Source organism: Notechis scutatus, chromosome 2, assembly GCF_049901735.1.
Source record: "Notechis scutatus isolate UNSWTSFEM ecotype Mainland chromosome 2, rNotScu1.2, whole genome shotgun sequence".
In the NCBI taxonomy this organism is placed as follows: Eukaryota; Metazoa; Chordata; class Lepidosauria; order Squamata; family Elapidae; genus Notechis; species Notechis scutatus.
The window spans coordinates 231,325,440-231,340,576 of NC_142010.1; the positions used below are offsets into that span (position 1 = coordinate 231,325,440).

Genomic DNA, 15,137 nt, shown 5'->3' on the forward strand with positions numbered 1-15,137 from the left:
TGACACACATTCTATGAGTGAGTTGATTCCTGGTGTACTGACCTAAAATTTGAGGTTTTCACATCATGCTACATATGTAACACAAGTAGCTCAAGGGTTGAGTAAATACAAACTTCTACTTCAAGATAACTGGTAAAGGGGGCCAGTACAAGGTTGATTTTTCCTGTACAAACATGCATCCCTCATACTCTAGGCATTGCAGCTAGCAAGTTTTCTTAGCTAGATTTTACCTTTCCTGCTGCTGAATGTACATCTCCGATCCTACCCCCACCCCACAATTAACCATTTCTAAATTACTATAATTATAAACTGTGCTTTGTTTTGTACCCTAAATATATTCTTTACAACAGAAGTATCCAAATTTATTCTTTATAATAAGGAGTTTCTTTTTTAAAATACTTGATGGGAACAAAGGTAATAGCAGCAGCAATCCAAGAAAAGCTCTCTTAAACAGTTTTCAAAGCCCCACTTCAGATGTCAAATACCATGCTGTCTTTGGACATTAGATCTTTGATCAAGCTGCTTCCTAACAATGTTTTATTTAGGTTCATACTCCCAAAATTCTGACCCGGCACTTTAAAAAGTCAAAGGATAGAAGGGTTGAAGTTGAATCAAGAACACAGCTATGCTATCCATATTTTAAACAGGTGAGACATTGATGGCAGGTGCCAGTCCTGATGGTTTTGGCTACTCCCCCTAGGGCAGGTAAGAAAAGGAGCAACTGAATAGGAAAATAAAACAGTGGAGGAAAAGGTGGACTTGCATTCAAAATCACTTCTGTCTGCAGAGACCCTGGGAAAATCCCCCCAAAAAAGTCTGCAGGAAAATTCTCTACCTCATTTTCCTACCAATCAATTGTTCTTTATTTGGAATAGCAAGATACCGTCTCCAGCTTCATTCTGGGGTGGGGAGAGAGAGAGACTGAGACTGAGATTTTAGGCTTCATGCAAGGAAAGCAGCAGAAGCAGCAGAAGTCTTTCTTTCTCTCCCCCAAAAATGAGTCTTTGCCGGTGCAGCCTCTTGGAGCAGGATGGCTTGTAGGGTCCCAAAGACTCATTTCTGACAGAGTTTGGGGGAGGGGAAAAAAGACTTTTTCTGCTTTTCTTGCATGCAGCCAAAAGCAGAAGAAAGGAGTGGAAAGAAGCAGCCCAGTGGACAGGCAAGGTACATGGAGTGAGTGGGGCAAGTTACCCCTCTCCGCCCTTTCCCACCTCCCCTCAGTACCTCATGTTGTTCGCAATGTAAGCGACACAAGCCTTGTCTTCCCATGGGCTATGTGGGCGGCACAGCCTTGTGTTCCCATGCAGCCTGGATTAATTGCTTTGGGGGTGCTTTGGGGATGACATTTCTCTGTGGACCACCAACAGTTTCTCGCTGTAGCCCACTGGTTGGCGACCACTGATTAAGACTATAAAATTGAATTCTTTGATTGAGATTAAAACATATGCCTTAATAGTTCAGGTAGCTCTTCATAGAATAGGATGAAATGATGTTTTTGTAATGTGACTATTGATAAGGGATGAGGTATGGGAAGAATAAGTCTTTTTAATTGAAGTACTAGGGAAGGTGCTAAGTTAATCCATTTTTTAACTTTCTATTACCTTCTTTTTTGTTTCTGTCTTCTTTTCTTTTTTCCATTTCTTTCCATTTCTTTTTTTCTTGACTTTTTATATCTTTGTATCTTTGCTTGTATTAATCTTTTAAAAATCTTTGCACTTGTAAGCTCTAATAAAATTATTGGAAAAACAGGAACAATTTGTATCCTTCTAAATGAGCCTTCCCCCATCCATGGCCAAGTTCTGCTATGCTTTTAGAATTATGTGGTTGAAATCCAACACATTTGGAATATATTAGATTGGACAAGGCTATACAGTCATTGGAAACAGTTAAGATTTTCCTTGAATATGCAAAGACACAAGGTTCAGCTAAGCTGCTATTCTGTAGTCTAATCATAGAAAATTGTACACAATTTGTGGGAAAATAATGTAAAAAGTTTTTCCTAGAATCAGGGAAGTAGAGATGAGATTCCCCAAACACAGATAAAAAGTACATCAGTTCTTTTCCTTTGCATGCAACAATTCACGAGCTGCTTTTATTACAAGAAAGAAAACTCAGTAAATTAGAATATGACAATTAAAATGTGTTGTAGAAATGCATTCTTAATATAAATATCAAATATGCTTACGTTTAAAACAATATGCATCAAATTTGCTATCTGGGTAAGGAAAGCCAGTTTGATTCTCAAAGCGATATAGTGTTCGTACTCCAAGTAAACCTCCACCACATTGGATTCTTGCCACAGAGGCAGGATAGCGCACACTGCCATCTGCCAACCAGCCATAATCACATTGGTCAAAACCATTTCTCCAGGCAGCATGCAGATCTCCAACTGAAGCAAGAACTGCCCCTTGTTCCTCACACAGAGTTTGGGCTTCTTTAAAAGTAACCTTGTCAGGAGAAGTTACATGGAAGACATCACCTATAAAAATAGAAACAAATTACGTTTTTCAAAGAGGAATGCATTCCATAAATGATTTAAATGGAAATTTTATTTTTAACATTATTGCTATTTTTCCTACTACTGCTCCGATTTGTCGGTTTTGATGACATTTACCTTGAGCAAAATGTGACATAGTGGTATATATAAACAGAAATCAAGTTTGAAGGAACAAATGCAGTATAAGAATGAGCTTCTGATTTGCTTCTGTATATAACAATTCTTGTTGAAATGGCACTAATAGACAAATCTAGATTTGGAAAGGGCCATAGAGGCCATTGAGTCCAATGACTGTAGAAATCAACATGCAAACTTTCCTAACAGAGAAAATCTTAATTGATCCTTCTCATTGAAAACCACTTCCTTCCTTTACTATTTATTTATATAAAATATTTGTATGGTCGCTCATCTTGCACAACTCTGGGCAGCTCACAACAAAAATTAAACCAAGAAATAATAAAATACAAACTAAAATATAAGAGCCTTAGGCATCCACTTTGGATGACTCCAGCAAACCATCCACCCTATCATAGGATGATGTTTCCACCTCACTCTATCCCAGCACCTGAGAAGAAAACTAGCTAAAGGCTAAAAAAAATGAGAGTCTGCCAGATTCCAAGGGCAAGGGTGTTCCACAGGAACTTAGATTCTTAGATGTAATCATATATAAAAGATGTTGGGATATGAAGCGAAAAGATGCTGTCCAGGGATTAGTCAAATATAAGACAGTACAGATTGTAACTGAATACTGGTAGGGCAAGAGGCTCAGAAGAGATCTTCTCTGTGGGTTTTGGGTTGTAAAGGAGATGATGGGAGAACTGTACCTTCAGATACGCAAAATTCTGCTGATGTAGCTTTACAATAAAGTAGAAATAGCTTATTTGGACATATTTCCTGCCTGGTCTAGTTGATGTGGTTGACACTAGGTCCCACTAGATATCACCGTTTAAGGGAAGGAACCTAGTGCATGTGATTCTTTGTGACCTGGTATAGTGGACAGATATCCTCAGGGAGATGCACTCCTGCAATCATCTTGTGTCATGTCATGTAAGTCTTTAAAAGTGATAACACCTTGAATTGTATCTGGAAAGAACTAGGAACCAGTGCAGGTTGCACAAAGTGCAGTGTGATATGAAAAAACACTGTGTGCACTGCTGCATTCTGAATGAGTTGAAACTTCTGAGTGGTGTTCAAGAGTAGCTCCAAATAGAGCACATTATAATGCTCTAATTGAGAAGTAACCAAGGCATAAATAACCATGAGCAAGACTTCTATGTCCCATGGAATAAATGGGCACAATTGGCCCACAGGATCTAGGCAAAGCCCCCTCTGGCCATGGTGCACTCTGCTCCTTGAGTTGAGAGGAGGAGTTGAGAGTCCTGGAATACTCCCAAGTTATGCACTCTGTCTTGGGAAATGGGATACATTGAGGATTAAGGATAATATATTATGGGAACTTGGTGGATTCACAAAAATCTAAAGCCATTCTGTTTTGCTAGGATTGAGTTGGAACTGGTTCTTCCTATCTGGACCCTCGTAGTTTCCATGCAGCACCTCAACTAGTATCACTCGTTCATCTTTCTTATGATCAAATACTGTCTGCTTCTTGGTTTAGCAGTTTTTCACTTTTGCAAATCATATTCTAATTCAGACAACAGCACAAATCAGCAAAGGAATTCTATAAATATGATCATAATGACCCTTGTCGTATTTAAAGAACAGGAAGAATTCCTAATAGTTCAGGATTATTAGGTATGAGCGCTCAAATTTAATGTTTAATGGTCCTTCATATAATGTCTTCCATATAAACTAATTTCTATCATTTCCTGGTACAGGGGGGGAACAATCTAGCTGAGATTCAAACTGAGATAATAGTCTCAATCCTCAACACTGAGGTATTCAGACTTCCCTAATGACATTATTTTAAGGGAACACAATATTCTTCAGAGTCCTTGCAATTTACAGTCTCTCACTGAAAACTCTATTCATCGTGATGAGTATTTTTCTATAATTGGAGATGAGTAAATGAATGGAGATATCTACATCTTGTAGATGTAGCTGAATTCAGGGGAAGTAGGGATATACAATGCTTTCAAAAGGCATTGCATAGAACAGAGTTTATGTACTGTGAAGACAGAAGTGCTGGCTTTCCTGCCAGAACACCAGAGTTTAAACTCAACATTTCCAATAACAGGATACCATTTATGCAGATGATTAAATTACACCAGAACAATAAAATAACAATAAACAATAAAAATGTCATGAACTTCAATACTATGTTTAGTGTCAAGTATTTTGTGCTCATAAAGATTCTCCTGGGCGCCCAATATGACCCACTAGTTCTCTCTTTGTTGTACTTTGTTGTTGTTTTTTAAAGTAAAATGTGAAGCTAGCATTCTACAAAGCAAAATGATCACTGTCAAGCTTTCTATTCCAGAAATAAGTGTGATGGCACAGGCTCTCCAAATTTCCAAATACAACCTGATTTGGAAAAGTTGGTAACTTTTACATTAAAATCCATCATTTTCCACTAAATCCATCAAATTATAACAAATGTTATCAAAATCAAACAAGGCATTCAAAGGATAAGCTTTCAGTTTAGATCTGCAAGTACTGCAATCCATAATGAGGTTGGGATTTGTTCCCTTTGTAGAAATGGAGATGCTGAATAATGTATCTGCAAGAGCCAAGGAAAGTTTCCCAAACAAAACAGTTTAGATGTATTTTTCCCACATGTTCCAAGAAAACACAGAGAAAATCCATCTGGCAAACTTGTGAATGACACAGCCACAAACATTAGAGCAATGAAAAGTAGCTAGAAAGAAGGGAGTGGGATTTGAGAGTTAAGAGTGATTCTCCTATGTTTTGATAGCTGGGATCCATGCTGAGAGTAACTCAGCAAAATTTTCAAGGAAAACAATAGAGCCAGGAGCAAAACAGTTTAGCTTTCCCTATGCCTTGCAATAGCAACAGTGACATGGAAACCAAGACACTATTTGAATATATATATAGCAATGTGATTTCTGTTGGCTTGACTCCTAATAAAGGTTAATTGCCTGTTCCCCAAAGTCAAAGCATTGATAAGACACTCCAAATTTGCTCATTTGCATATTTGGACTATTCAACTTAAAGGACATCTGGTTATTTTTTTAAACCAATACCAGCTGCATGCACCATCACCAAAAACCACTGCCACAATTATTTATCCTGTTCCAAAGAAAGCAGGAGACTGGCTAACAGTTTGCTTGAACAACAACAAAGCAAAAAATTCAGTTCCCAGTCATGTCAAAAAACCTGAACTCTAAATAGATGATTCATTAATTTTGCGTTTCGTGATACACAATTCAATTATTTTGCTGTCTGCAGAAACATGTTTTTTTAATTAATAATAACATTATTTGTAAATCTCTACTCAGACTAAACATAGTCCCAAAGTTGATTTTAAAAATTAAAATATATAAATCATAACAAACAAATTAGCATAGTAAATGAAAAGAAGACATTTAAGAACTAGCCAACCTATGATCTGTTGTGTTATCATTTCAACTGTGCTATTATTTCATAGATATTTCCTTACTAAACAGGTCAACAGAATGACCACAGGCAGGCAAAAAGCAATGGACATGGGAATGATTTCCGATTTCCTGGTGATTTGCCCAGTGATTGTTTGTGGAGAGAAAGTCAATGGGGAAGACAGCAGGGAAAGTTACAAGTTGCTTCAGTAGGTCTTCCCAAAATCCTTTTGTGCTTGTATTGCACCAGCCACTCATATACCCTGTGAACCCTCCCCGACCCATGCAACATCCTCACACACCTTCCACAATTTGCACTGCATCTTCAAGCATCTTCCATGACTACCATTTCACTTGAGCACCGCTTTACACCTTCTGCATCCTTCCTGACCTCAACCATGCTTTTCACCCTTGTCAACCTTCACTGTACTTCTTGCATACCTCTTTGCTCCCTCCCCATCCCAGGAGCAGTTACTTACCTACCCACTGGCTTGAATTTGAAATTTCCTGCTAGCTTCCCCACTGATTTTGCTTGGATAAACCAGCAGGGAATAGAGAATGTTACAAAGATATGAGATTTTTAAAAGTATACAGATAATTTAAGATTACTCATGTTTTAAGTCATGTATAATTTTAAACAAGGAAAGGAACAATCTAAACCTTTGAGAAAGAAATAACATGAATAAAGTGCTGTCACTTGAGAAGGAAATAGCATGAATAAAGTGCTGTCACATCCCTGTCACGTGTCCCTTCCATTATGATCTCTTTTCTGGGTGGGACAAATTATAGAAATTCCAAAATTCCTTAAGCTTATATGGGAGAAGGCAAAGCTTCAATAGCTATATTCTTATCTCAAAAAACTTTAATGTGCCTTTTGCCAAAGTGACTGGACAGGATTAAACTTGAACCATATGGAGGCATCAGTCAAAATAATTCTGCTGTAGAGGCAGATCAGAAATATTTTAAACACTTCAAACTTAATAGTACCCAATGCTGCCAATTTATTGGAATCTAAAGCAGAAAATTCCAATAGCAGCTGTCTCCAAGGAAAAATACAGTAGATGAAATGTAGTAAGAACCTAAATTGGCTCCTGAGCCATTGATCTCACTTTACTCATTTACTCATTTCTGATTGATCATTTTTGCCAATATCAAGTATTCTACTTAATTTTAACACTCGTGAAATAATACTCATCATCATCCAGTATTGTTGTATAATGTAATTAATTGCATTGTAACATTCATTATCACTAGAGGGATTTCTTCAATCTTTCTTGAGTGGTTTTTGTTGTGGATCTTATGGGTCTTATGGGTCACTTATATTTATGTGTAGAAAGGTGGCACTTACCCCTAATGTTTGGAACAATGTTTGGTATAAATCTCTTTACAAAGGGAAAAGTAACAAGAATTCATTCAAAAACTACCATAGTTTCTTAGGTGTTCCTGGAAAGGTGGCTAGCAGAATTCTGACTGAAACTCCTGATATGAAAGGTAACCATTACTAATATCTGTGAAAGGCAATGCAACTTTGGGTCAGGCCACAGGTTAGGATTCCTGCCATGCAATTTCCAATATCAGTCACTTCAACTAGTAGGCTGAAACCCTTACTTAAATATCCTTACGTGGAGCACAAGTTGTACGCCATTTCCTAGTCTCAGGAATCATCAACAGACAATACTACCAAGGTTACTTTCAATTTAATTGTCCTTTAAAGTATTCAGATAGTAATTCAGCACTTCCAAACTTGTTAGCCACAATGCACAGTGCTAAAAAAAAAAAGAGATAAGTGTTTGCTCACCATTTATGCTTCCAACATAGCAATAGACATCATAAGTTTCATTAGAAAGGCGATATCCATAGGATCTAACTCCTTCTTTTCCCATCATGTCTCCATAACAGCCAATTCTAGGTTGCCTAATGGGATATCTGCAATACAGTATGTGAAATAAAGTAAAGTGAATGACAGATACTATAAATGTAACCAAGCTATTAGATGCACCGTCAAAAAGCCACTTGATCATCTCACCTAACAGATTGATCAGACAACCAGCCAGCATCACATTGCTCAAATCCATCTTCATATGCAGCTTTCAGTTGTTCGGGGCTTGCAATTTCAGCACCATTCTCCAAACAGGTCTCCTGAGCCTGTTTGAAATTCAGAGTGTATCTACTGGTAGACGCACGATAGTGGAACACAACACCTGCAAAGATAATAAACTTATATCACATCAACGTTTATTTAGAACTAAATTATTCTAGGCAACAAGTTCAGAAATAACATTTAGGAAGGTTCTCAGATTGTATTCTATGCCCCTATTAACATTACAAATATTTTTTATAGCAATTTTTTGCTCAGTTTACAAATCTGCAAGCTACAGAATCCATTGCTGTTCATATTTTGCATCATACTTCTGTACTTTTCCAATAGCCTCTGGCCAATATGGAAATAAAACTGAATCAAATTAAAATATTTTCCTGAGATATCATGAAAAATAAATTGTCAATCCTTTGCCTTCTATACTTCTAGATAAAAAGACTTCAAATGAAATGTGATAGTCATATAGAATTATTAGAGTAATATAAAAGTCTGACAACAACTATTTGGGTCCTTCATCTGAGAAACAAAGAAGCGAAAAGTAGACCAAATATCTCCCAGACTTATTTCTATTCTTGTTTTTTTTAAAAAATAATTAAAAAGGAACAGAACAAGTGGCTAAATTTCTTATATAAAGATTGTGGCTTTATTCAGAATTTTAAAATATGATCAGGTGTCCTGGCCTTTTATTCTACATTTTTCATCATTATTTTGTGTGTATTTTTAATATATGAAGCATCAAGAGTTCTAAATCAAATATTTTCAACATTATTTATTCTGGTTATACCCCAAATCATGTTGAAATCAACAGAACAAAAATGTTAATGGGAAATTTAGCTCATGACATTTCATTTATAATGAAAGAGGGTATCAAAAATGTTCACATAGGTATATAATTAATCTACATGGCTATTAAATCAGCTAAGATTTTTAACAACTTTTGGAAGGAGTCTAGATTCTGCCATGTTCTTAATATTATGAGAAAAAGGCAAATATGTTAGAAATGTATGTACTGCTATGAAATTTATCACATATTATATAATGGAAACAGCTTTATCATTTATTTTGCTATTAACACAGTAACTCCTACACTTTCAATGACAGAATGTTGCTACTGATTTTGTATTGAAATATATATAGATATACCTCTAACCATGTCATAAGGATCCTAGCCTGAAAAATGCTTCTAGCCCGAATGAAGGTTGAGCTAAAAACTGGGGACACTGAGGAGCCTCAAGTAGGAGTGTCCTCAGAAATCAGCTCAGCCTATTGAATGACAGATGGAGCACTTCCCATGCCTGGATGCTCGGAACAGCCCTCAGGAGAATGTTGCTATTGATTTTGTATTGAAATATATATAAATACACCTGCAACCACGTCATGACTGTTTCGTGTGACTTCTATGTAAGACTTCTTTGTAAGATAGAAGATAGAAGATTGTTTCACTAAAGTTTGAAGGTTTAAGACTCAGTGGGTCCAAGATTCAGTTGACTACCTCAAGCAATAAAAGAGCTTGATCCATTCTCACCAAGCCTAGTGTCAGCTACTTGGGCACAACAGACCATAACATTCCCTGTCTCAGTTAATGAACTGGAAAATAGTTTCAGATGTGCTTTAGTCATAAATAGATGAAGCTATTGATCTGCCCAGCATACTTCTTTATTTTTGTTAAAATGTAATAGCCTGATTTAGTTTCATGACTTATTTCTTCTCACAGATTCACAGGTTATTGCAATCTAATTTCAGAGATCTTCACAGCTGTATGGACAGAGTAATTAGAACAAACAATGCCCTTTTTAAAATGTTTTTCCTTTCTCAGTCATCATAACAGAAGGTCATTTCAATGTCCTGTCTAGCATCTTTTTAAAACAAAAAACAAAGTTTAAAGCATTGCAGCAGGAAAATGCAGCAAATTATAAAAAATGGGAACAGTTTATCTTGATAAATTATAAATTTATCTAAGTATAAATTTTACTCATTTTAGAGGTCTGATGAGTTTACTTTTAAATAATAGACAATCTACTCTTGAAGTAGTCTTCTATGGCTAGGAAGAAGAAATGTGATGCTTTTTAAGTTACTTTGATCCAAAGCCTAAATTTCATATATCCATACCATTCAACACTTTTTTGTAATTAAGTAATAACAACATTCTGCAATAATTACTGAACTAATTCTACCACATTCAGTGGCTGAAGTGGTTAGAAAATTCTGCTTGAAGCTACAATGAGACTAAAGTCAAAGACTTCTATTATATTATTATATTTATAAATGATGTGATTTTTAAAAAACATTTTCTTTTCCTCTTGTTTGTTGTAGCGATTTCAGAAGAGGTTACGCTACTAAGAAAATCAAAAGCAAACAAGCAGTATAACAGTTTTGCTATAATTTCTGCAAATAAAATATTTGATAAAACTAAGAACAATTTAAGGCAAATTATAATAGGCCTCAGCGTGCTGATTTTTTTAAGAATCTGTGGGAATGCTTTATAATATATTACATCAATGTGCAAATTTAAAAATACTGCATCAATAGGATATATCTGAAATTTTGCTCTCAAAAGGGCCTCATTCTTTGATGTGTGCCAGTGATAATTTATTTTAGTCTTCATGAAATCTTTATAAACAACTGAAGAGGCTCAGTAGAGAATACACTGAACTGCTTTCCAACATGAAATGGTTATTTACAATAGCTTGTAAATTGTGTATGTACAGATGGCTGGGAATAGCTAGATAACAATAAGCTGTTACTCAATGATTGTAAGTGGTACCTATTCTTTCTTTGATTATTTTAATCAATTTATTTATTAAACTTTTGTGCTGTTCATTTCACCGTAGATGACTCCAGGCAGCTTATAGAATGTGTTTAACTAGCTTAATGCCCAAAACGGCCTTCACTCTTTTTTTGCACTTAGATGCACCCACCCACCCCCAATAAACCACAATAAGAGATATTCAGCAACTTGATTTTGTGACAACAGAAGGCAGTGATTTAAAAAAGGCTTCAACATTGATTAAACAACTGTTTTTATTCTATTATCCAAGAATCCCTTGTGTCCATGAGGGTACATCAAGTAAATGCTGTCACTTTATGAGGCTACCAAATCTTACTTTTAAATCTTGCTCACACTTTTGAAAGGAAGGCTTCAGGAAAAAAAATGCTTTCATATTTTTAGATTTGGCAATGTTGCAAAATATTAGAGTGCTATAGTCATCATTAACGGTGCCCAGTGCCACATCACCAGCATCTAGCTTATGTAGCAGTCCTCAAAACTTGCAATGACAATGTGGAGCAATCCAAAGTTTGTTAATCACATTTTAAAATGATTCAGCCTATTTCTATGTCTTAATACTATCAGATTTAGAACAGCCAAGTACATTAAACTTGTTTATATTAGAAGTACCATAAGATAAATCCCATATGGATCAGTGGTGGGATTCAAGTTTTTTTTACTACCGGTTCTGTGGGCGTGGCTTAGTGGGTATGGCTAGGTGGGTGTGGCCATGTGACTGGGTGGGCATGCCTTTTTTTGCAGCCACCCCTCCACCCATGTTTTGGGCCTTCTGGGCCTCAGAGTAGCCTCGGGGGGGGCACTTTTGCTCCCAGAAGGCTCCCATAGGTCTCAGGAAGAAAAAAAAACAGAGCATGGGAGGGGCACATAGCACCCCTCCATGCTCCGTTTTGGGATTTCCTGGCCTCAGAAGGGGCTCTGGGGGGGTGTTTTTGCTCCCAGAAGGCTCCTCTGGAAGCTCAGGAAAGCAAAAAATGGAGGGGGCTGAGCCCCTCCCTCCATTTTTGCCTTCCTGTGTCTCAGCAAGGGAAATCAGGCACAGCTGATTGTATGAACAACTGATTATCAGAAGCGGGGGGAAAGAAATACCTTAAGGGGTAAGAGTCAGGCAGATGGGGTAAGCGAGCATCGGGTGGGGTAAGTGAGCCAGCGGCGACCAGTCGACCGGGTCAGGGCATGGCCAGCTAGAACTTACTATTGGTTTGGTGACTGATGCCAAATCCTTGCTACCGATTCGCCCGATCCGGTGCGAATACCACCACTGATATGGATATAGGAAGAATTATTGAAATATTTTAAGTAACTAACCAGTGCTAGTTGTTATGGCCTAAAATTCCCTATCAGGTCAGCTGATTTAAATGATGGCCATCACCATGGGACAAGTACATTTAACATAAATACATGGGTCTTGGACTGTTCCCAGCTTTTGGAATTTCTGGGGAAGTCATGCCAGCTTTCTCTTAGTTTCTCTTCATTATAAAGGGGGGTGGGAAATCCAGCAATCTTTTGATTGGTAAGACAAATTAGTACGAATTTGTACAAAATTAGTACAAATTAGACAAATTGGTAAGACAAATTGGTTTTAATTAGTTGGAGATGGTCTCTTTTAATTATGCATTTTTAGATAACAAATTTGTAGCTCATAGGATAGCAGATATAATTTTCTGGTATGAAGTAATCAGATATTTGCAGTAATCAAGTTTCTCACTCACTATGGACTCCCCTTCACCCTTCATCTTTTGCACTTTTTTTGATGAAGAAGTGCTGAAGTCATAAAGTCTTAAATTGAATGCAAGGGAAATTTGAGAATGGGATCCCAAATACAAAGCATATTTGCAACAGCCCTAAAAGTTGGCAATTTTTGCCTATAAATTTTGCCTATAAGATCAAGCAATTCTAATCTCTATATTGATGTCATTAAAGGACATAAATGTGAAAATGTTCAAAAAACTTCTCTGTATTTATCCTTTCATAAGACCTCCCTTCCCCAAAGTTCAAAGTCTTCATCAAAAATTGGCTTCACAAAAAGTGCAAGTATATCAAATTGGCACCATGAGTGCATATAGCTTTTTCAGCAGCTGTATCGCATTATTGGCTCCTATTCATTTGATGTCTAAATGGCTTAGATCCTTTACACATCTTCCAAGCCGGATCTATAGTATGTACGCATCTTTAATTTATTAATGAAAAGACAAAAAAGGAGCAAGAGATGGTTGTTTCACAGAAGAGAAAGTGGAGAATGCAAAGAAATATGTGTGCTTGGGAAGCAATAGAGATACTCTGTTCATTGTATGAAAATTCAAGGCATGAATCTTTTGCACTTACACAATAATGTGATTCCAAAAGAAACATGATATGAATGCAGAAAAATCTAAGATGGTTCAAAGTGTAAAGGAAATGCTTAAAGAAAGATAAAATGAGATGGGCGTGGAGTAAAAAAAAATAGATGACTGCAATATGCAAGAGATGTTCAGTACAGAGAAGCATATCATGGAATAATGAGATTCAAGTTTGGAATAAGAAGAAAAAAGTATATTGAAAAAGGAAAGATAAGGTAAACATGAAATAAAGAAAAAATAGATTAATTAATTAGCAACAATAATTTGAATACAGACTTCAGCACTATGCACCTCTAAATTAAATTGTTCTCTGCATAAAAGTAGTTAAGAAATATACACTTCAAACTTTTGTAAATAGCTTTAAAATGACACAGAATTTCTACATACTCAATCATATTCTGATGGGATAATTGCCCTTATTTTTAGCAGCACGCAAAGGAACTTTTCCCAAATTGAAAAAATGGAAGATGTTTGCTTGTATCCCTTTTCCAATATTCATTTTCTCTTTTTGCTACTTAATCCTTCCACATGCTGCTAATTCAAATACAAGAAGGAGGCAGATTTCCATGAAAACAGCCCATCTCCTTACATTTGTCAAGGAGACACAGAAAGGTTGATATATTGCTGACACTCTGACTTAATGAGGTTGTAAAAAAGAAAAGAAAAGCTATACATTAAGATGTCACCTGCCTTCATTGGGGAAGGCTGAACTGTGCTAGCTGAATTTAATGGGAACCTTCAAAGACAACAGAGGAAAAGGCCTGATAAATCATACTGTATTTTTACTGACCCTAAGTAAAACCATAAGAAAGAAAATGGTATAAAATATTGCTGCCAAATTACTATTTCTCTGTGAAGAATATTAAAAATATCAATTCATTTTTATTCAATAACTGTAATTTAAATTTTACAAAGAAATGCAAAAGTATGGTAAATGAAATTCTCACCATCAACTGCCAGTGAAACAATGTCTTGGGTATCTTCAATTCCATACATTACATCACAACGATAAATCCCAGCATCACTTGCACGTAACTTCACCATAGTCAATGATGCATCGCCAATGTCTTCCGGATGGCTTGGAACTGACACTCTTCCTTTGTAACCTTGTCCAATCTTGATATTCCCATTCTGGGCCACCAACACTGTAGTTTCTTTGAGATCTTTTCCACCTATGTCCTGTTCAATCTTTGACCACTTAATCCGGAGAAACTCACTAACATTGTGATAGCTTGGAGGCAAAGTCGGCAAAGTTGAAAAAAAGCATGGGAGGGTGGCTCTTCCAGAGAGTGAGCCCTTCACTGGTGGACTTTTCTCCACTTTCACTGAAAGAAACAACAGTATATGAGTGAGCTAATAAAAGTTGATCGACATTCAATCCATAAGGCAGGGGATAGTAGGATTATCCCTTCTCTTTGCAACTCAGAGCTCAAGCAGCAGTGAAAGTAAGAAGGAAATGATAGACATAAAATACAGGGAGGCACACTGATTTTATCATTGTAAACTAAAAACATAAGATAATGAACATTTCAAGGAAGTACACATTTGACTGGCTCAAATCACATTTCAAAACTTTTAGGACCTGATGAAGTCAACATTCAAGAAAGAATATTCAAACTGATAATGGAGTTCTGGAGATAGCAAACAGAATAAGTGCAGGTAGTCCTTTACTTGTAATTATTTAACAATAGTTCAAAGTTATGATAGCCTTGGAAAAAGTGACTTATGACCTGTATTCACACCTACAATCATCACACCACCCCTATGGTCATCCCTATGGTCACCTGATAACAGTTCAGGCACTTGGCACCTGGCTTGCATTTAGGACTGGTTGCAGATGCCTGCAGTCACATGATCGTGATCTGCTATCCTCTTTTGCTGATTTCCAATTGGGACAGTTGGAAGT

At 36.6% G+C, this 15,137-nt stretch overlaps 1 protein-coding gene across 3 annotated transcripts in view; it reads right to left on the bottom strand.

Moving 5' to 3' along the window:
• The window catches only part of VCAN (versican), a 100,879-nt gene that overhangs the window by 60,774 nt on the left and 24,968 nt on the right, over nucleotides 1-15,137 (bottom strand). For all 3 annotated transcript variants that reach the window (XM_026672067.2, XM_026672092.2, XM_026672084.2), the window contains exons 3-6: nucleotides 14,179-14,556; nucleotides 8,036-8,210; nucleotides 7,808-7,935; nucleotides 2,186-2,479 (exon numbers count right to left, since the gene is read on the bottom strand). In XM_026672067.2, coding sequence (XP_026527852.2) covers nucleotides 2,186-2,479; nucleotides 7,808-7,935; nucleotides 8,036-8,210; nucleotides 14,179-14,556 — 975 coding nt within the window. The remainder of the gene's footprint in view (nucleotides 1-2,185; nucleotides 2,480-7,807; nucleotides 7,936-8,035; nucleotides 8,211-14,178; nucleotides 14,557-15,137) is intronic.